This window comes from Lepidochelys olivacea, assembly GCF_965140295.1.
Source record: "Lepidochelys olivacea isolate rLepOli2 genome assembly, chromosome: 2".
NCBI lineage: Eukaryota > Metazoa > Chordata > Testudines > Cheloniidae > Lepidochelys > Lepidochelys olivacea.
Genome location: NC_140412.1, coordinates 5506924 through 5529324, shown reverse-complemented (window position 1 = coordinate 5529324; position 22401 = coordinate 5506924). Strand labels below are relative to the sequence as shown.

General features: G+C 47.3%; 1 protein-coding gene across 1 annotated transcript; it reads right to left on the bottom strand.

Moving 5' to 3' along the window:
• Nucleotides 1-30: 30 nt before the first annotated feature.
• Nucleotides 31-22387, bottom strand: LOC311516200 (lymphocyte antigen 6E-like). The gene is made up of 3 exons (XM_084620020.1): nucleotides 22177-22387; nucleotides 3004-3123; nucleotides 31-943 (listed from the first exon to the last, which is right to left on the bottom strand). The coding sequence occupies exons 1-3, from the start codon at nucleotides 22226-22228 to the stop codon at nucleotides 738-740; spliced, it is 378 nt and encodes a 125-aa protein (XP_084476146.1). The 5' UTR covers nucleotides 22229-22387; the 3' UTR covers nucleotides 31-737.
• Between the last annotated feature and the right edge of the window lie 14 nt (nucleotides 22388-22401).

Genomic DNA, 22401 nt, shown 5'->3' with positions numbered 1-22401 from the left:
CCAGCAAACAGACACACAATACATCTGGGCTCAGGCAAGAACGGGAACGTGTTTATTCAGGTGTGATGCTCACGGTGCGAGCACTGCATTCATTTTACATAAGAAAAGTCATCCAAGGAGCAGAATAAAGAAAACAATGTAAAAAACCAGAATCCAACCAGGGGTGAATGTGTCTGAGGTCTGTTTTTGGATCATGCCTTGCCGGCAGTCAGTCTGGTGCTGAGCCTTAGCGTGACGTGGATGGGAAATGTCTCTGCAGTAGCAAGAGGCAGGGGTCTTTAAGTATTCTGCTTTGGAGGTGGTTTGGGATAAACATTTTCTGGTGAGCTCTGACCTTTTTTTTTTTTAATCAGCCCTATCAACTGGGACTACAGGTATAAAAGCAGAAACCCTGCCAACATTATCCACCATTTCCTGATGGGTCAGGAGTGCAAGCGGGCATCTCCCCAGTGGGGCAGCACTGTTTAGTTGAGCTTCCCAGGCTTCCTGCACCCAAACCCATGGGAGCAGCCATCCAGATCTGCTGAGAGGCACAGAGGGGCACCTAGTGACAGCAGCAGGATTTCCTTGTGAACGGCAAGAGGGCAGGTATTGTCTAATGGGATCTGACAGAGAGTTTGGAAGAAAGGGCACCATCGGTAACCCTAGTATAGCTTTGCACAGAGAGGGGTTTGGTGTCTTGTTGGAGAAGCCGGAGCAGGTTCTTCAGGGCATCAAGTTCTTTTTTCCTGACCTGATCACAGTCCGGCCCTGATATAGACGAAGCTGGCCAAGATCGCCATGGCCAGCACCGAGTAGCTGACTTTCACGCTGCTGGCCCCGCTGATGTTGCACAAGAATGAACTGCAGCAGGAAACAGAGGCAGCTAGTATCCCTATGTTTATCCCAAAGCTGGGGCAAACTGAAGCACACCCCTTGGAGATGCTCTGCCCAGAATGTCTGCCTGTACCGGAAAAAGAAACAAGAGAAAGAGACTCAAGATTAAAATGTTTCCCAGAGTTCGGACAGGAGCTCCTTAGCTCTCCAAAGGAGATAATTGTACCGATGTAGCTAATCAATCCTGAGATGAGGAGGCCATTTCTCAGCAGTTAATGGCCTCACAGCCTGATCTCTGCCAGTGAATGCCCAGCCGTTAGAGGTCACTACTGCTATTATATACCATGAAAACAGCACTAGTCTCTTCCTAGCAGTTACAGACCCGTACGTAATAATCTGGGAACATCCCCTTCAGATTCCTGGCCAGGACGAGGGAACAGCCAATGAACCCTGAGAATCCATTCCAGATTGTCACACTCTGCCCACTGCATGCTGGGACAGGGCTTTGGGAGTTCAGTGGGGGCTGTGGGGACGCAGCACAGAGGTGACTGAGTCCTGTCTCCTGCTCTAGAGCGTCAGTGCTTTAAAGAGCTGGTAGTAGCTAGGTCACAGCAGAGCTCGTTAAGCAGCAGACACCAATATACCCAAAAAGGCTTCAACCTGGCCTCCTTTTGTCCATGCACAACCAGCCAGGCACTGGGATTGGAGCGTGCAAATTCTCTCACTTGCACATGCCAATAGCGGAAACTTGCACCAGCACGTGAGATGTTTGGTGCTTAAACCATCGCATGGCTTCCCCGGGCGTGAAAGGAGGCCAGACTGGGAAAGCAAGGCCCATAATGTCAGTTATGCAGGGCAGTTACAGCGGCCTGCCATCCAGCTGCTCTTGTTGTGATGTATATGTTGTAACACGCGATAGGCCATATGGGCCCAGTATAAATGCTGTGTGTTTGACATGAGGGCATGAGTTGAGTGCTGGCAGCTGAAGCAAGGAGTCACGGTTATGAGCGGTCAAGAATTGTCTGCACAAAAACAACTTATGTCCGTGGGGAATAGAAAGAATTAGCAGGAAGGGAATAACACCAGCTCTGCAGTTATGCAAGAATTGGGGGAAATGGAACGTCTTGGATTATGGCGGCCTGCCCACGCCTTGTGATCGGACTGAATTTCGACTGGCCGTCGGGATGTCCTTCGGATCTTCTGATTCTGGTGTAGCGTGAAAGGATTGTGAATGTGGAGCGAGTGGGGTTTATATTGTAATCAATACAAATATTTAGAGTATTATATACCAACACTGTGTCCGGTATCTTCCTGCTCCCCCATCCTGTAGGGAGGCCTCTACCAGAGCCTAACATTCTCATCCCCGGGCGAGTTCCCTGCACAACTCAATAGCCTGCCACTACTTTTGTTAACTGAACCACATGGCAAGTAGTATCAGTGAGCCTCCCCAGGAACTGGCTACTCACAGTCCGCTCAAAATGCAGAGGCTGGCAACGACATTTACACTTGTGTATAATTGCCACTGGGTGCAATCGGGCGCAGGAGGGGCACAGCTGGGAGACGTCCTTTCCCCTGCGGTCCAGGGACAAAGGCAGCCATCTTTTCCCCCCAACAAACCGGAGGGAAAGGGGGGTGGGCTCAATGCCACAAGAATGCAGCAGAGCAGAGGAGGCTGCTTCCCTGAGAACCACTGCTGAGAAGCAGAGGATCCACTGAGCCCTTTCTAACTGCTCCCTCGCGCCGTTCAAGGCTGGCAGCCACTCAGGCAGGCAGCCTCCTTCTCTTTGACACCCATGGTAGCCCCTGCAGGGCCGCTGAGGAGCAGGTGGGAACTCAGTCCCAGCCCTCGCCCACCTCAGCTGGGGAGCACCCACTGCTGGGGAGCATCTGCAGGACTGGGCTATAAAGAGCCTCATTTCAGGACTTCAGCCAAGGCTGGAGGGGTAGATATGGAGTCCCCCCCATTGGTCGTACGGGAAGCCTGACATTGCCTGCACTGCCCTCCGAGTCACTCCCTCGGCTGCGCCTACCATTCGGTTTCAAGGAGTGATTCCCCAGTTCCACATCAGCAATGTCCCATCCTTCCAGCAGAAGGAGGAAAGAAAACCTACTGATCTGGAACGGAAGCAGCACGTCATCTGGTAAAACGCTATGGAAAGACAATAGACAGAGCATGCCCAAGCTTACCAATTCCTGCACCAAGATACGTGGTCACACAGTAGTTTGCATCACTGGGACATATAGCTGGTGCCAGACAAGCCCAGTTGGAGGACTTTTCCTTACAGGTGAAGCACACCAGCGAGTGAGCTGCAAAAGGAAAACACAGCCCATGTTAGAGGTGTGCAGGAATATGTTATTGGTTCCTGGTCGACAGTCCCCATCCCTGTCACCTGCTGCTAATGAGCATCAAAATGGACCATATCCTGATGTTCTCAGCCACTATTTCAGGCCAAACTCTCATTGAACCCCACAATAGTTTTTCCTGTGCATCGATTACGGATTCAGAATTAGACCCACACGCGGGGGGCGGGAATTTTCAAAGGCAGAAATGACAGCTGGGCACCCAACTGCTATTTATGCCTCTGAAAAGTTCCCCCAACGCCCTCCGTGACACCCATTTGTAAATACTTTCTCAGCACGTTCCTTTCCAAAGCCAGAATGTTACAGACAGGAGCATAAGGAAAAACCAGCATGGACTTCTCAAGAACAAATCATGCCAAACCCACCTAATCTCCTTCTTTGACAAGGTTACCAGCTGAGTGGATAAGGAGGAAGCAGTAGGTGTAAAATTTCATTGATTTTGAGATAGTCCTACATGACATTCTCACTTGGGACAGTACCAACATAATAGTTGCTTATTTATAATTAAGTTAGGAACCTTTTTCAATTTTAAGGATCGTAATGCATCAGTGATTGCATTTACGACGTATTTTCCATATGCAGAGGATATAATTTCCTTTCCTAAATGTTGATTCCTGTGCTGATTATTATTTAAAGCAATAAGCTGATTAATTTTATGTTGGGTTTTATTAAATAGTAGGGTTATGTCACGCATATTATAAACAGTAAACATTGCTGGTTTTGTGGATAAGTCCTGGGTTGAGTCTAATGGTCCATTTTTTTGTGTTGGTGTGTTCTGTTCTTCGTGCTCAGACAACTATGCTATCTGGCTTTATGGGATTGTAACAGTTGTGATACAGCATGGCCAGAGGGCAGCAGGAGAGTGTTTTTTGTTTTTGTTTTGTTTTTTTGAAGCAGAAAAGAATTTTATTTGTGTAACACTTACAAAGAATCACCAAAAAGGATAAAGCAAAACTATGCAACAAAACAAAAGCAAACACAAGGTATAACACAGCAGACTTCAGGAGGGAGAAGTGTTCAGGCTAGCCTGGGCCCAGAGCGGAGGGGCTTCCTCGACACATGTGGTCTTCCACCCTCCTGAGTTACCTGGTGGCCTAGAGCGGGGGGCTTCCTCGACACTCATGGTCTTCCACCCCCTCGAGTTACCTAGTGCCACGCCCAGTGTCACCGATTATTCCTCTCCTGAGAGTGCCCGACAAGATGGGCATGGCTGCGGGGTGGGCGGTTTGGGGGTGGGGGGGACGTACACCCACGTGTGATAGGACCCCTCCTAGGTGACAGTGATGATGGTATCCACAGCGGCAACGGCTGGGGCTGGGGTCTCTCGCTCTTTCCCTCAATCAAAGGGTCAGACGGAGGGAACCAGACGGGGTCACCGAGCAGAGAACCTCGGACAGCGCCCACCGCTCTTCAAAGCAGGAGAGTGTCAGAAGGGAGCCTTATTCCCTGTAGAGGGAAGAAAGTTTGCTATAAATTAATTAAAGCACCTGACGCCAATAAAAGCACCTGAAACCAGTCACATGATAAAACCCCCCTGCTTCAATCAGACAAGGAAAGGAGTTGAAGCAGAGCAGACTGGTGTTGGAGCAGAGACGGTTTGGAGGAGTTGAAGCAGAGTGGATCGGCGTTGGAGCAGAGAGCGGTTTGGAGGAGTTGAAGCAGAGGGGATCGGTGTTGGAGCAGAGATGGTTTGGAGGAGTTGAAGCAGAGTGGATCGGTGTTGGAGCAGAGAGCGGTTTGGAGGAGTTGAAGCAGAGGGGATCGGTGTTGGAGCAGAGAGCGGTTTGGAGGAGTTGAAGCAGAGTGGATTGGTGTTGGAGAAGAAAGCAGTTTGGAGGGAAGCAGAGGAGAGTTTGGAGAAGTGCTGCGGCGGGCTAAGAAGACCAAGACCCTAGGTAAAGGGACACCTGGTTTGTGCAGAGGGAGAGCAGGAAGCCCCACAAGCTGAAGGGCAGGAGAGGGAAATAGCCCAGGGGAAGGAACCACTAGTTCTAGTGGTTTACCGCTATCCCTAGGGCCCCTGAGCCAGGACCCGGAGTAGAAGGCGGGCCCGGGTCCCTCCCTCTCCACTCCCCTCCTCTAGGACACTAGTGAAAAGAAACGGTGAAAAGAAAAGAAACGGTGCCCTGTAGTCCCACCCAAGAAGAGAAAACGCGAGACCCATCATAGTAGTGCCAGCAATTTGCCACAGTTTAGTCCCAAATTTGTGATTTTTGGCTTAGTCTTACCCTTAGAGCAACGATAAGGGTGTAGTAAATTTGAAATTTCAATGTTCATTTTATGGTTGCAATTTGCTGGGCTTCAGCTGGACTTCCTGGAAACTAAATGCAAAACGGTACCGTGAAATGCGTGCCAATAATAATGTCCAAAAGCTGTTACTGATGTCAAGGACAGTAAGCCGCACAGCCTCTGGATCAAAGGACTTGATTAGATTTGGCATCTTGGCTACTGTCGGGGCACAAGTGGGTGTGACCTGATTCAGGCGTCTGTAATTAATTGTGAGACACCAAGAGCCATCTGGTTTCTTCACAGGCCAAATAGTCGTACTACCTGTGTCAATAAAGACTCGATAGTCTTTTCTCTGTATGGGTTTGCTTGTTTTGGGCTAATATATCTCCTCCTTTTACAATAGTGACTGCCATACATCCACAATCATGTTTGTGTTTAGCAAAGGCATCTGCATGCTTGCGAAGTAACGCCTGTACCTTAGGTTGGTCTGCACGATTAGCCACTATTTTGTTTCAATCATACCCCTCAGGTTCAGCGTCCTCCCCTGGAGATACCCTGCCACACTCAGGTATGATCTGAGTCATCCTTTGCCTGTTCTACAGTAAGACACAACAATTGGTTACCCAAATTAAGAACACATCCCTGTTTGTATCGGAAATCAATTCCCAATAGGCAATTTCCTTCCTTTCTTAGGTGACCTATCTGTACTTCAATGGGTGTAGAAAGTGTGGTAACAACCTGATTACTTGCAAAAGTTGCAAGTGTTTTTGTACACCCTGATGACAGAAAAGAGGATCTAAGATCCTTAACATGGATAATGCTAATTGCTGCCCTAGCATCGATAATACTGAGATACTGTGGGTCTCCTGCTTGCATCCCTGCCTACAGGAGCTAAGACTATGCTCGGGTCAATTGGCGTCATGCTTAGTAATTCATACAGTACGCAGACAAATAATCTACGGGTTTTCCTTCTGTCTTTCTGGAGGCTGTCCACCGGAGAAGAGGAAATGGGTCAACCAAGGCCACCGGACAGTTTGAGTGTGCCAGGCCTTGGCCTTCCATCATCAGTTCATTCATGCGGGCTTGGAGTTTCTGGATATCCCATCGTTGAGCTTCAAGCATCTGCTGCACTGTCTTAAACATCATTACAACTGAGTCCTCATCTTTGTGGGGACGCAGTGACTTGGGTCTCTACAGGCGTGAATTGTTCTGTGTGGTATCTGAAAAGAAAGGAAAACGGTCCCAGGCCCCTATATGGGATCCAAATGCATAATCCTGTTGAGGGGCATGCCCAGGCTTACTACATGGGTTAGGGTCATTTTGCCAACGCTGGGACCTAGGGAATTTAGGAACACCTCAGCCTAACCCTGGGGTGGGGGGTTCCTCAAACCTCACAGTGAGATTAGCTCGTGGTTCCTGAAGTATTGCAACAGGGGCTTCATGCCGACCTATTTTAGGGCCTCCCTGAGAATATGCCTTGGCCAGTAAGGCTAATGCCTCCTTTAAAGGATCTGAAGATGTGAGGATCTTCTCTCCGGATAGGGAACTGGACTTCTATCCAAGCTTGAATTTATAATTTCTATGTTTTGACTTCTTTTACCCAAATTTATATTTTCCTCATCTGAGCTATCAAAACTTTCCACTGGAAATAATCCTGGATGAGCAGGATAACTTTTCATAACCTCTACGTCCTACACTCAAGGCATTTTTACACTGACGCAGGACATCATTTAGTCTAAGATCTAGTGTAGTAGGGTGTTCTACCGGTACACCGGGTGATACCAACATACACCAAAGGGGTGTAGAGGGTCCACGAAATTCTAGGGACCTAGGCAATGTTGATGATCGCCCAAAAGCCAATAATTGTCCACCCAAAGGGGCTGGATCTCCTGATCTATACGGTGCCAATGTAACATTGGGTGGAGGAGCAGGAATTGCATCCCTTGATTGTTGTATTTCTCTTTGTTTTAACTTAGATTATTACATTACAGGCGCTAGCTACTTGTGTCACTTGTGACATCTCATCTTCCAGTCCCTGAAAAATCACAGTCTCTAAAAGCACTCCCTTTTCACTATCGGGGCAGACACTAACAGAGGAGAGGATATCTCCTCCCCCTTTGCTCTGCTCATCTCATCTTTTCATAGAATCATAAAATATCAGGGTTGGAAGGGACTTCAGGAGGTCATCTAGTCAACCCCCTGCTCAAAGCAGAGTAAAATCCCCAGCTAAATCATCCCCGCCAGGGCTTTGTCAAGCCTGACTTTAATAACTTCTAAGGAAGGAGATTCCACCACCTCCCTAGGTAACACATTCCAGTGTTTCACCACCCTCCTAGTGAAAAAGTTTTTCCTAATATCCAACCTAAACCTCCCCCACTGCAACTTGAGATCATTACTCCTCGTTCTGTCATCTGCTAACTGAGAACAGTCTAGATCCATTCTCCTTGGAACCCCTTTTCAGGTAGTTGAAAGCAGCTATCAAATTCCCCTCATTCTTCTCTTCTGCAGACTCAACAATCCCAGTTCCCTCAGCCTCTCCTCATAAGTCATGTGTTCCAGTCCACTAATCATTTTTGTTGCCCTCCGCTGGACGTTTTCCAATTTTTCCACATCCTTCTTGTAGTGTGGGGCCCAAAACTGGACACAGTACTCCAGATGAGGCCTCACCAGTGTTGAATAGAAGGGAACGATCACATCCCTCCATCTGCTGGTAATGACCCTACTTATAGAGCCCAAAATGCCATTGGCCTTCTTGGCAACGAGGGCACACTGTTGACTCATATGTAGCTTCTTGTCCACTGTAACCCCGAGGTCCTTTTCTGCATAACTGCTGCCTAGCCATTCGGTCCCTAGTCTGTAGCGGTGCATGGGATTCTTCTGCCCTAAGTGCAGGACTCTGCACTTGTCCTTGTTGAACCTCATCAGATTTCTTTTGGCCCAATTCTCTAATTTGTCTAGGGCCCCCTGTATCCTATTCCTACCCTCCAGAGTATCTACCTCTCCTCCCAGTTTAGTGTCATCTGCAAACTTGCTGAGGGTGCAATCCACACCATCCTCCAGATCATTATGAAGATATTGAACAAAACCAGCCCAAGGACCGATCCTTGGGGCACTCCACTTGATACCGGCTGCCAACCAGACATGAAGCCATTGATCACTACCCATTGAGCCCGACAATCTAGCCAGCTTTCTATCCACCTTATAGTGCATTCATCCAGCCCATACTTCTTTAACTTGCTGGCAAGAATATTGTGGGAGACCGTGTCAAAAGCTTTGCTAAAGTCAAGGAACAACACGTCCACTGCTTCAACTTCATCCACAGTTATCTCATCATAGAAGGCAATTAGATTAGTCAGGCATGACTTGCCCTTGGTGAATCCTTGCTGACTGTTCCTGATCACTTTCCTCTCCTCCTGCTTCCGAATTGATTGCTTGAGGACCTGCTCCATGATTTTTCCAGGGACTGAGGTGAGGCTGACTGGCCTGTAGTTCCCAGAATCCTCCTTCTTCCCTTTTTTAAAGATGGGCACTACATTAGCCTTTTTCCAGTCGTCTGGGACTTCCCCGGATCACCACGAGTTTTCAAAGATAATGGCCAATGGCTCTGCAATCACATCCGCCAACTCCTTTAGCTCCCTCAGATGCAGTGCATCCGGCCCCATGGACTTGTGCTCGTCCAGCTTTTCTAAATAGTCCCGAACCACTTCTTTCTCCACAGAGGGCTGGACACCTCCTCCCCATGCTGTGCTGCCCAGTGCAGCAGTCTGGGAGCTGACCTTGTTCGTGAAGACAGAGCCAAAAAAAGCATTGAGTACATTAGCTTTTTCCACATCATGTGTCACTAGCTTGCCTCCCTCATTCAGTAAGGGGCCCACACTTCCCTTGGCTTTCTTCTTGTTGCCAACATTCCTGAAGAAACCCTTCTTGTTACTCTTAACATCTCTTGCTAGCTGCAACTCCAGGTGCGATTTGGCCTTCCTGATTTCACTCCTGCATGCCCGAGCAATATTTTTATACTCCTCCCTGGTCATTTGTCCAATCTTCCATTTCTTGTAAGCTTCTTTTTTGTATTTAAGTTCAGCAAGGATTTCACTGTGAAGCCAAGCTGGTCGCCTGCCATATGAACTATTCTTTCTACATATCAGGATGGTTTGTCCCTGTAACCTCAATAAGGATTCTTTAAAATACCGCCAGCTCTCCTGGACTCCTTTCCCCCTCATGTTATTCTCCCAGGGGATCTTGCTCATCAGTTCCCTGAGGGAGTCAAAGTCTGCTTTTCTGAAGTTCAGGGTCCGTATTCTGCTGTTTTCCTTTCTTCCTTGTGTCAGGATCCTGAACTCGACCATCTCATGATCACTGCCTCCCAGGTTCCCATTCACTTTTGCTTCCCCTACTAATTCTTCCCAGTTTGTGAGCAGCAGGTCAAAAAGAGCTCTGCCCCTAGTTGGTTCGTCCAGCACTTGCACCAGGAAATTGTCCCCTACATTTTCCAAAAACTTCCTGGATTGTCTGTGCACCGCTGTATTGCTCTCTCAGCAGATATCAGGGTGATTGAAGTCTCCCATGAGAACCAGGGCATGCGATCTAGTAGCTTCTGCGAGCTGCCGGAAGAAAGCCTCGTCCACCTCATCCCCTGGTCCGGTGGTCTATAGTAGACTCCCACCACGACATCACCCTTGTTGCTCACACTTCTAAACTTAATCCAGAGACTATCAGGTTTTTCTGCAGTTTCATACCGGAGTCTGAGCAGTCATACTGCTCTCTTGCATACAATGCAACTCCCCCACCTTTTCTGCCCTGCCTGTCCTTCCTGAACAGCTTATATCCATCCATGACAGTACTCCAGCCATGTGAGTTATCCCACCAAGTCTCTGTTATTCCAATCACATCATAATTCCTTGACTTTGCCAGGACTTCCAGTTCTCCCTGCTTGTTTCCCAGGCTTCGTGCATTTGTGTATAGGCACTTGAGATAACCCACTAATTGCCCCTCATTCTCAGTATGAGGCAGGAGCCCTGCCCTCTCGCGCACTCCTGTTTCCTCCCGGTATCCCACTTCCCCACTTACCTCAGGGCTTTGGTCTCCTTCCCCCGGTGAACCTAGTTTAAAGCCCTCCTCACTAGGTTAGCCAGCCTGCTTGCGAAGATGCTCTTCCCTCTCTTCGTTAGGTGGAGCCCATCTCTGCCTAGCACTCCTCCTTCTTGGAACACCATCCCATGGTCAAAGAATCCAAAGCCTTCTCTCTGATACCACCTGCATGGCCATTCGTTGACTTCCACCATTCAACGGTCTCTACCCAGGCCTTTTCCTTCCACGGGGAGGATGGACGAGAACACCACTTGCACCTCAAACTCCTTTATCCTTCTTCCCAGAGCCACGTAGTCCACAGTGATCTGCTCAAGGTCATTCTTGGCAGTATCATTGGTGCCCACGTGGAGAAGCAGGAAGGGGTAGCGATCTGAGGGCTTGATGAGTCTTGGCAGTCTCTCCATCACATCGCGAATCTTAGCTCCTGGCAAGCAGCTGACTTCTCGGTTTTCCCGGTTGGAGCGGCAGATAGATGACTCAGTCCCCCTGAGGAGAGAGTCCCCGACCACCACCACCCGCCTCCTTCTCTTGGGAGTGGTGGTCGTGGAACCCCCATCCCTAGGACAATGCATCTCATGCCTTCCAATTGGCAGAGTCCACATCCGCCAACTCCTTTAGCACTCTTGGATGCAGCGCCATTTTACATTACTAATCGCCTCCTCTATGATGACACTGAACTCTGCCTCCTCTGGTGCCACCCTGGGACTTCCTTTCCCTGTCTGCAGACTGCTGGTAGCTTCTGCGCTTCTAACTTCCTCTTTTGACTCTCCCTGTGGCTCCTGAGACTTAATCTCCAATTCCACTTCTAAAGGTACTATATTAGCCTGAGCTAATTCTCTCACCTTACTTCTAGTAATTGGCCCTGCAGATTTTTTTGTCTCCATCAGTTCCACCATGCCAATAGGGGTGGGAACCGATTCTTTATCCTCCTCTAACACATCTTCTATTTTTTTCAACTCTTTGATTCTTTTTAACAGTTGACCAAGGTCTGATGTATAGCTGTCCAGTGATTTTAAGCTGGCATCCAAAGTTTGCTGGGCTTTCCTGAGTAACTCTAATTTTTTTATTTAATTTCTTTCCCAGCGAACTATAAGCTACGAGCAGACATTTAACAGCTATTTCCTTTACCAGTTTAGCCTTTCTTTTTTTTTTTTCTGCTTTGTTTCTACATCAAATACCTCACTCACAAAACCCCAGGGTTACAATGCTCAGATATCATCTTGCTATTCCTCAGCTGTTCTAAACCATCTCCATGTTCCTGACTGTATTTTCTGGCAAAGTTTTCTAAAGCCAGACTGTGGGCAACTTCAACAGACTCTACTCTTGCCCTTGCTCCACTTACCTTAACACGTAACATAGAACTCATTTGAATTCTAAAATTTCACTAGCTTATATAATAAATTATAATGAACACTCTGCTGTTTTTACTCTGTAACTGAAGGTGTCCCTTCACTATACCCCAAACCGGTTTTTACAACTAGTTTAATAAGTCCCAAGTAAATGATAGAGGCGTCGGGGCACATTCCCCTCTCTTCCCTCGATGGCTCGTTGTTGATTGAGAGGTCTTTCCCTCTGTCGGGACCTGCCAAACAGCTGGGAAACACTGAGGCAGACAGATCAGAGGTGCAGCCTGGGAGAGTTATGGGGACTGAGGAACTGTACAAGTTCTGAGTTAGTGCGGCCTCTTGGCAGTAATTAATACATATATTTATCAACTCCCCCGCCACCATTAATGTGGGTCATCAGGCCCGATACTACTGCTAATATCTTATTGGTACCATTCGTTATAACTTCAACCTTTAACAAAGCCCCTTAAAAGGCACGTATCACTTTTAAAATAATAACACTATTACTTTATCTTGCAAGATTAAATTCAAAACCTCCAAAATAAAACTCTAAGTCAAACCACAGCACAGACAGGAAACACTGGATTGCTGCTGAGCCGCAGCCACAGGAAATCAGGTTCCTGTGTTCTTAAGAGTGAGTTAGCAAGCCATAAAATCTTGCACTCTAACTCTCTGTAACTTTAACTCTTTACTTATGCCTCAGGTGAGATTCTCAGGGGTCTAAGGATGTCTAGAATCCCTGAAAATTCCTGTCACACACTCCTCAAGTCTCCTGGCTGGCTTGCCAGTCTGTAGCCTGATTTAGGGTGTACTAATAATATTAATTTAATTTATCAATTTAATTCTTGTTTAATTTAGTTAATTAATATTAACAATAATTAATTATTAATATTAATAGTATTGGTTTTAGGCTCACCAATCTGTTTGATCAGAAGATAAAAGTTCTTGTCCCGAATCAGGCTTCACAGACTTTACAAACGACCCTCGGGGGTAGGACAGGAAGCTTACACTGAGACAGATATAGCCTTAAAGACTTTTTATTAAAATCAATAATAGTAAGTAAATGGTAAAATACTCAGAGTTACAACGTTACAATTGCATTACTGCTATTCAAAAGATACATATGATAATATAGTATTATATGCGACAAAGCTTTGGTTAATATACAGTAACTTCTCACTTAATGTTGTAGTTATGTTCCTGAAAAATGCAACTTTAAGTGAAACGATGTTAAACGAATCCAATTTTTCCCATAAGATTTCATGTAAATGTGGGGGGTTAGGTTCCAAGGAAATGTTGGGGGGGCAGACAAAAGGCATTATCTAGTGTACAGTACTGTACTGGACTGTGGTTGGGAAGTGCCCCTGGCTTACCCCACACAGGCACAGCCCGCTGCAGGCAAGGATGCTAGGAAGCACCTTCACAGCAGCAGCTTCCCCAGAGAAGAATCATAGAGAATCATAGAATCATAGAATATCAGGGTTGGAAGGGACCCCAGAAGGTCATCTAGTCCAACCCCCTGCTCAAAGCAGGACCAATTCCCAGTTAAATCATCCCAGCCAGGGCTTTGTCAAGCCTGACCTTAAAAACCTCTAAGGAAGGAGATTCTACCACCTCCCTAGGTAACGCATTCCAGTGTTTCACCACCCTCTTAGTGAAAAAGTTTTTCCTAATATCCAATCTAAACCTCCCCCACTGCAACTTGAGACCATTACTCCTCGTTCTGTCATCTGCTACCATTGAGAACAGTCTAGAGCCATCCTCTTTGGAACCCCCTTTCAGGTAGTTGAAAGCAGCTATCAAATCCCCCCTCATTCTTCTCTTCTGCAGGCTAAACAATCCCAGCTCCCTCAGCCTCTCCTCATAACTCATGTGTTCCAGTCCCCTAATCATTTTTGTTGCCCTTCGCTGGACTCTCTCCAATTTATCCACATCCTTCTTGAAGTGTGGGGCCCAAAACTGGACACAGTACTCCAGATGAGGCCTCACCAATGTCGAATAGAGGGGAACGATCACGTCCCTCGATCTGCTCACTATGCCCCTACTTATACATCCCAAAATGCCATTGGCCTTCTTGGCAACAAGGGCACACTGCTGACTCATATCCAGCTTCTCGTCCACTGTCACCCCTAGGTCCTTTTCCGCAGAACTGCTGCCTAGCCATTCGGTCCCTAGTCTGTAGCTGTGCATTGGGTTCTTCCGTCCTAAGTGCAGGACCCTGCACTTATCCTTATTGAACCTCATCAGATTCCTTTTGGCCCAATCTTCCAATTGGTCTAGGTCCTTCTGTATCCTATCCCTCCCCTCCAGCGTATCTACCACTCCTCCCAGTTTAGTATCATCCGCAAATTTGCTGAGAGTGCAATCCACACCATCCTCCAGATCATTTATGAAGATATTGAATAAAACCGGCCCCAGGACCGACCCTTGGGGCACTCCACTTGATACCGGCTGCCAACTAGACATGGAGCCATTGATCACTACCCGTTGAGCCCGACAATTTAGCCAGCTTTCTACCCACCTTATAGTGCATTCATCCAGCCCATACTTCCTTAACTTGCTGACAAGAATACTATGGGAGACCGTGTCAAAAGCTTTGCTAAAGTCAAGAAACAATACATCCACTGCTTTCCCTTCATCCACAGAACCAGTAATCTCATCATAAAAGGCGATTAGATTAGTCAGGCATGACCTTCCCTTGGTGAATCCATGCTGGCTGTTCCTGATCACTTTCCTCTCATGCAAGTGCTTCAGGATTGATTCTTTGAGGACCTGCTCCATGATTTTTCCAGGGACTGAGGTGAGGCTGACTGGCCTGTAGTTCCCAGGATCTTCCTTCTTCCCTTTTTTAAAGATTGGCACTACATTAGCCTTTTTCCAGTCATCCGGGACTTCCCCGGTACGCCACGAGTTTTCAAAGATAATGGCCAGTGGCTCTGCAATCACAGCCGCCAATTCCTTCAGCACTCTCGGATGCAACTCGTCCGGCCCCATGGACTTGTGCACGTCCAGCTTTTCTAAATAGTCCCTAACCGCCTCTATCTCCACAGAGGGCTGGCCATCTCTTCCGCATTTTGTGATGCCCAGCGCAGCAGTCTGGGAGCTGACCTTGTTAGTGAAAACAGAGGCAAAAAAAGCATTGAGTACATTAGCTTTTTCCACATCCTCTGTCACTAGGTTGCCTCCCTCATTCAGTAAGGGGCCCACACATTCCTTGGCTTTCTTCTTGTTGCCAACATACCTGAAGAAACCCTTCTTGTTACTCTTGACATCTCTGGCTAGCTGCAGCTCCAGGTGCGATTTGGCCCTCCTGATAACATTCCTACATGCCCGAGCAATATTTTTATACTCTTCCCTGGTCATATGTCCAACCTTCCACTTCTTGTAAGCTTCTTTTTTATGTTTAAGATCCGCTAGGATTTCACCATTAAGCCAAGCTGGTCGCCTGCCATATTTACTATTCTTTCGACTCATTGGGATGGTTTTATTCAATATCTTCATAAATGATCTGGAGGATGGTGTGGATTGCACTCTCAGCAAATTTGCGGATGATACTAAACTGGGAGGAGTGGTAGATACGCTGGAGGGGAGGGATAGGATACAGAAGGACCTAGACCAATTGGAAGATTGGGCCAAAAGGAATCTGATGAGGTTCAATAAGGATAAGTGCAGGGTCCTGCACTTAGGACGGAAGAACCCAATGCACAGCTACAGACTAGGGACCGAATGGCTAGGCAGCAGTTCTGCGGAAAAGGACCTAGGGGTGACAGTGGATGAGAAGCTGGATATGAGTCAGCAGTGTGCCCTTGTTGCCAAGAAGGCCAATGGCATTTTGGGATGTATAAGTAGGGGCATAGCGAGCAGATCGAGGGACGTGATCGTTCCCCTCTATTCGACATTGGTGAGGCCTCATCTGGAGTACTGTGTCCAGTTTTGGGCCCCACACTTCAAGAAGGATGTGGATAAATTGGAGAGAGTCCAGCGAAGGGCAACAAAAATGATTAGGGGACTGGAACACATGAGTTATGAGGAGAGGCTGAGGGAACTGGGATTGTTTAGCCTGCAGAAGAGAAGAAGGAGGGGGGATTTGATAGCTGCTTTCAACTACCTGAAAGGGGGTTCCAAAGAGGATGGCTCTAGACTGTTCTCAATGGTAGCAGATGACAGAACGAGGAGTAATGGTCTCAAGTTGCAGTGGGGGAGGTTTAGATTGGATATTAGGAAAAACTTTTTCACTAAGAGGGTGGTGAAACACTGGAATGCGTTACCTAGGGAGGTGGTAGAATCTCCTTCCTTAGAGGTTTTTAAGGTCAGGCTTGACAAAGCCCTGGCTGGGATGATTTAACTGGGAATTGGTCCTGCTTTGAGCAGGGGGTTGGACTAGATGACCTTCTGGGGTCCCTTCCAACCCTGATATTCTATGATTCTATGACTCATCGGGATGGTTTGTCCCTGTAACCTCAACAGGGATTCCTTGAAATACAGCCAGCTCTCCTGGACTCCTTTCCCCTTCAAGTTAGTCCCCCAGGGGATCCTGGCCATCCGTTCCCTGAGGGAGTCGAAGTCTGCTTTCCTGAAGTCCAGGGTCCGTATCCTGCTGCTTACCTTTGTTCCCTGCGTCAGAATAGGTGCCGACATTGCTGGGGGATGCTCCAGGCCCGCCTCTTCCCGTCCCTGCTCCACTCCAGGCCCACCTCTTCCCACCCCGCACTCCACCTCCTCTCCTGAGCACGCTGCATCCCTGCTCCTTCCCCCCCGCCCAAAGTCCTAAGCGCCACCAAACAGCTGTTTGGCAGCACTTAGGACTTTCTGGGAGGGAGGGGAGGAGTGGAGACACAGCACTTCCCCGCTCCTGCCCCTCCCTCCCAGAGAGTCCTAAGCACTGTTTGGTGGTGGGGGAAGCCCTGGGAGAGAAAGGGAGGAGGCGGAGAAGAGGAAGTTGTGCAATGCTCCCTTGTAAAGTCGCTGCTCTTCCACAGCATCTTACAAGCACTGGAAAGAACAGGCAGCCAAATGACATTATAAGGGAGCATTGCACAACTTTAAACGAGCATGTTCCCTAATTGAACAGTGACATAACCTTGAAACAACGTTAAGTGGGAGGACATTAAGTGAGGAGTTACTGTAATCACACCCTTCCTTGATAACCTGGTGGTAAGAGACACAGGACCAGCCCTGCGATTCAGGTTTTTTAATTACTGAGTGAGAGATGCAGTGCTCAGAAGAAACTAATACCAAGTGCTATTAAAACTAACTTAGGGTTTACTTGACTAACTTAAACTTAAAACCTAATAAACAAACTAAGAATAAAACGAAGGAAAACCTAGCTTAGCCTAGTTCCCTTGAAACTTAAAGTTTAAGAAGAACAAGTATAGCCTACTAATAGTAGTAGTCATAGTAGACAGAATAGAATAGAAGAGGAAGAGGAACAGAGATAGAGTAGAAAAAGAATTCTCTAGTGAGGTGGGTCACCTCTTTTATAAGGCACAAGTGCCAGAAATCCTTCCTCCTATCCCCAAATTTCATTTCTCACCCACAAAATGTTAGGGGATGCTTACTCCATAGGCTAGTATGTATGTGCGTACTGATGACATGTACATACGCACATAAGTTTCCTTGTGGTGTACCTGTTACGTCTGTGGCTACAACATTGAAAAAAACCCTATGCCATTCTTCCATTGTCTATTGGTCTAGATAAAAGGTCTTCGCTGTTTAGGTAAGAAGATATAAGTCAACTTTGCTTTCTGGGTAAAAGGTCTTAATACAGATATGCTAACTTTGCCTTAGCTTAACATACAGGATATGGCCTGTAGGTCTTTTGCATTACAGCCAAACTTATTTTTAATATAAATGTATAAACCTATTACAATACATCAAATACTTAAACTATAAGAAATTATATATATATATATATATATATGCAAGCAAGCAGGTTAATCCTATAGGCTACAAGAGGAAAGCCTCCCATTGACACAGCCTCAGATGGCACAATCCTCCGAGGAGCCCATGAATTAATGAATTAATTTCATGGTTCAATTCTGAGTCAGTACAAATGGCATCACAGAGATTCCACATTGATTGTCCCTCGGTGATTCTAAGGCAGATGATCTTAGTTCAGTTTGCATTCCATCAGTGCCACAAATTTAGCCTGGATCATTCCTGTTTACTCATCACCACTAATCTAGCTCAGGTTCTTATACAGCCCCCCCAATACCATAGCAGCTGAGTATCTCAGAATTTTTAATGTATTTATCCTCACAACACCCCTGTTTTTACATATGTTTTACCTATGTTTTTACATATGAAGAAACTGAGACACAGCGAGGCTAAGTAACTTGCCCATGGACATGCAGGAAGTTTGTAGCAGAACAGGAATTTAAACCTAGGTCTCTCAATACTACTCTAGTGCCTGATCAACCAGACCATCCTTCCTCTCACTAATAACCATTTTATGATCACACAACAATTCTGAGGATGTGTGAGCCAGAATAGAACCCAGCTCCACCCCCTCTCCCAGAGCTACGCTGGCAAACACGGTTAAAGAGGAGTGAAAATGATTTTTTTCGTAATTCCAAATACTCATGTTGAGTAGCTAGGTGCAATTTACAACACTGTGAGATATTACCCCTTTTGGCCACAGGGTCACACTGGGAGCTCATGTTCAGCAGATTATCCACCACGGCCCCACAAAGCTTTTTCAGAGTCACTACTTCCCAGGGAGAGTCCCCCCTCCTGTAAATATGGCCGACATTTTTGTCCCTAGATGTATACCTTTACATTTAGCCATATTAAAACACAGATTGTTTGCTTGCGCCCAGCTTACCAAGCAATCCAGATTGCTCTCGATCAGTGACCTGAGCTCTTCATTATTTACCACTCCCCTAGTTTTTCTGTCACCTGTAAATTTATCAGTGATGACGTTGTTTTCTTCCAGGTCACTGATAGAAATGTTAAATAGCATAGGGCCAAGAACTGATCCCTGCAGGATCCCACTGGAGACACACCCACTCATTGACGATTCCCCATTGACAGTTACATTGCGACACCTATCAGTGAGCCAGCTTTTAGGCCAGGTCTACACTACCACTTACGTTGCCAAAATTTACGCCACTCGCAGGTGTGAAAAAACAGCCCCCCATCCCTCCTGGAGAGACATCAGTTACACCGACCTAACTGCTAGTGTGGACAGTGCTATGTCACTCACCCGCCAACATAACTGCAACCACGTATTGCGGGTGGTTTAATTCTGTCGGCGGGAGAGCTCTGTCCGGTCGGCATACAGCAGCCACATGAGAGATCGTACCGAGGCACAGCTGCATCGGTACAGCCATGCCACTGTAAGCGCGCCAGGGTAGACGTGGCCGTAGTCAGTGTGTGCCATGCTAATGTTCTGTCAGCCTAGTTTTTTCATCAAAATCTCACACGGCACCAAGTCAAATGCCAGTACGAGTAAGTACATTACAGAGAAAAAACAGAAACAACGGGCTCCTGAAAAATAGCTAATAATAGAAAACGTAATGAAGAGAGAGGAATTATTTAAGGAGGCTGAGACTGAAACTACAGAACAAAGAACCTAAGCAATGCAAGCGCAAAAACCAATTGCCACCAATCAGATGATGGAACTATTTGCCAGGGGAAGAAGCTTTTGGTGCTCAGCTACTAGAGATGCTGACGAACTCATGAGATACAACACAACCCTCAGGTTTCAAAGTAGCAGCCGTGTTAGTCTGTATCCGCAAAAAGAAAGGGAGGACTTGTGGCACCTTAGAGACTAACCAATTTATTTGAGCATGAGCTTTCGTGAGCTACAGCTCACTTCATCGGATGCATTCAGTGGAAAATACAGTGGGGAGATTTATATACACGGAGGACATGGAACAATGGGTGTTCCCATACACACTGTAATGAGAGTGATCAGGTAAGGTGAGCTATAACCAGCAGGAGAGGGGGGAAAAAAAACCCTTTTGTAGTGATAATCAAGGTGGGCCATTTCCAGCAGTTGACAAGATATCACTACAGAAGTTTTTTTGTTTTTTGGGTTTTTTTCGCCTCTCCTGCTGGTAATAGCTCACCTTACCGGATCACTCTCGTTACAGTCTGTATGGGAACACCCATTGTTTCATGTTCTCTGTGTATATAAAACCTCCCCACTGTATTTTCCACTGCATGCATCCAATGAAGTGAGCTGTAGCTCATGGAAGCTTATGCTCAAATAAATTTGTTAATCTCCAAGGTGCCACAAGTACTCCTTTTCTTTTTACAGCCCTTAGGAAATGCCTTTGAGAACCACTGATCTAAGCTTGTCCCCTGCTTGTTCAGGGAAAGCCCCTGGCAGGCCGGACCGGTTTGTTTACCTGCCACGTCCGCAGGTTCGGCCGATCGTGGCTCCCACTGGCCGTGGTTCGCCGCTCCAGGCCAATGGGGCTGCGAGAAGCGGTGTGGGCCAAAGTACATGCTGGCCGTCCTTCCCGCAGTCCCCATTGGCCTGGAGCGGTGAACCACGGCCAGTGGGAGTCGCGATCGGCCGAACCTGCGGACACGACAGGTAAACAAACCGGTCCGGCCTGCCAGGGGCTTTCCCTGAACAGCGGCCGCACCGGCTTTGAGAACCACTGCCTTAGATAAAACCTGTGCAGTCTGACCTTGCAAAGAGCAGAGCTCAGCCAAGGCTTTCAAACCCCGACCCAAAACCCAGTGCAGTCAGTGGAAAGACTCCCGCTGACATTACGGGGCTTTGGATCAAGCCGTTACTGCCCACACCAGCTCTGTCTGTGTTCTCCAGGCAGTCACTGCTCTTCTTCAACAGCCCAGTACTTGGCACTCAAATACCACTTGATGTCTTCAAGGCAGGTTAATGTGTAGCCAGCTAAAGCAAAGGGAGTTTCTTGGGAGAGGCTCCTTATATGGCAAAAGGAATATTGAGAACAAAGCTCTGGGGACAAAGCTATCTGCAATAATCCCATTTGCCTGGCAAAGGGTGTCTATTGTCCAGGCACAGAGGCCAGCAGATTTCTCTCATGCTCTGGGCTTAATTTGATCACATACAAACTGGGACTCGGAAAATAACACACATCATGATGGGCTTAAATACTGCGGCGTAGAATCCAGAGTGAGTATCTAGAGGGGGCAGCTAAGATCATCTTAAGAACAGTGAGAAACCAACTAGTTCTTTCTCAGTGTGGACCCCACAGAACCAGAAACCCAGGTGGCTGGAGCTGGTCAGTTCTCTTGGGCTCAGGCTGTAGTTTACCCTGGCACCCGGTGCAGGTCTTGGGGTGACTTATTTATGTACATTAATGTGAGTAAACAGTAAGAGAGGGGGATAATACATTTGTATAGACAATCAAAAGACAACAACATCTGGGAGCATATAAATGGGGAAATCTTCGAACAAGTGAACATTCACTGGTTAATAACCGAGCCTGTTCTTCCTAGGATTTAGTGGCAAATAAATAAATAAATAAAAGCCTGTTCCACAAACACCTTTTATCCCTGGAGGTCTCCCAACCAAGTATCAAACCTCCCCAGACCTCCTTATTTTTAAAACCAGATGAGCTCAGGAAGAGTTGGAGGAGTAAAATTTATCCTCCATTAAGAATCAACCAGTGGCCCCTCCAACCGGAACCTACTGCTGTGACCCCCCTCCCATATTACTGGATTCCACCACAGCATTGTAAGATCGTAGGGCCTGAGTCTGATCTCACTTGTGCCGATGTTCCACTGCGCCAGCTTAATTGAATTCAGTGCAGTTACTCCTGATTTACTCCACTGTATCTGGGATCAATCAGACCCTTATGTTTTTAGCTGACCACAGTAGAAGAACTTGCAAAAGTTGTGGTTGCAAGAAAGCAATACTGAGAAGCACTGATCGCCCTGAGTAAAAGAGCCTAGCTCAGAGGATAACCGTATAAAAGATTTCTTTAAGAGACAACTAGACCTGTCTCTAGGGCTAGTCAGCCCCCGCTCATCCCCCTCTAGGCCTCTCAAGACATGCTGCTGTTGGAAGGAGCTCAGATCCACAGAACTGTGCTCTCTCTTGCATCCAGAGCACTGCATCCCCCTAAGCATCCTGAAATGGAGAAAATTTGCTATGCCTGCACTGAGCTATTTTTATTACATCCACACAAGCGAGTGCTCAAAAGGCAGCCAACACACTAGCCGTTGCTTCGCAGGACCAAGCAGCTGGCTGCAAAGGGGGGTTTGCAGACATGCCAGCTCCCACTTAAAGGTAGAGTCTTTGCCCACGGTGCTGCAAAAATCCCCCTCTGCCCCTGCCATTTCTAGCCGCTTCCCTGGCTCTTTGTCTGGCACAGAGGAATCATGAGCAGCATCTCACCTTGCTCCACACACAGAATCGCCACCAGCAGGGCGAGAAGAAAAGCCTTCATCTTCGGCCTGCCGTCACAGTGTGGGCAGAAGGGAAGCTGCTTCTTGGGGGGCTGGTTATAAAGGAGGATCTTGGTGTTTACCTTTGAAGGCAGTGCATGCAAAGACTGTGAGTTAGCGGGGAGGAGACAGAAGATTGATGGCTGGGTGTGGGATGTGCAGGGGAGTTTGCTCA

Bases quoted from the DNA above. Each gene is read 5' to 3' on its own strand.
- LOC311516200 (XM_084620020.1), bottom strand. From the start codon at position 22,228: ATGAAGGCTTTTCTTCTCGCCCTGCTGGTGGCGATTCTGTGTGTGGAG. The intron at 3,124-22,176 runs GTGAGATGCTGC...TTCCTTTTGCAG, and splicing joins GATTCTGTGTGTGGAGCAAG to CTCACTCGCTGGTGTGCTTC. The intron at 944-3,003 runs GTAAGCTTGGGC...TTTCCGGTACAG, and splicing joins GTATCTTGGTGCAGGAATTG to GCAGACATTCTGGGCAGAGC.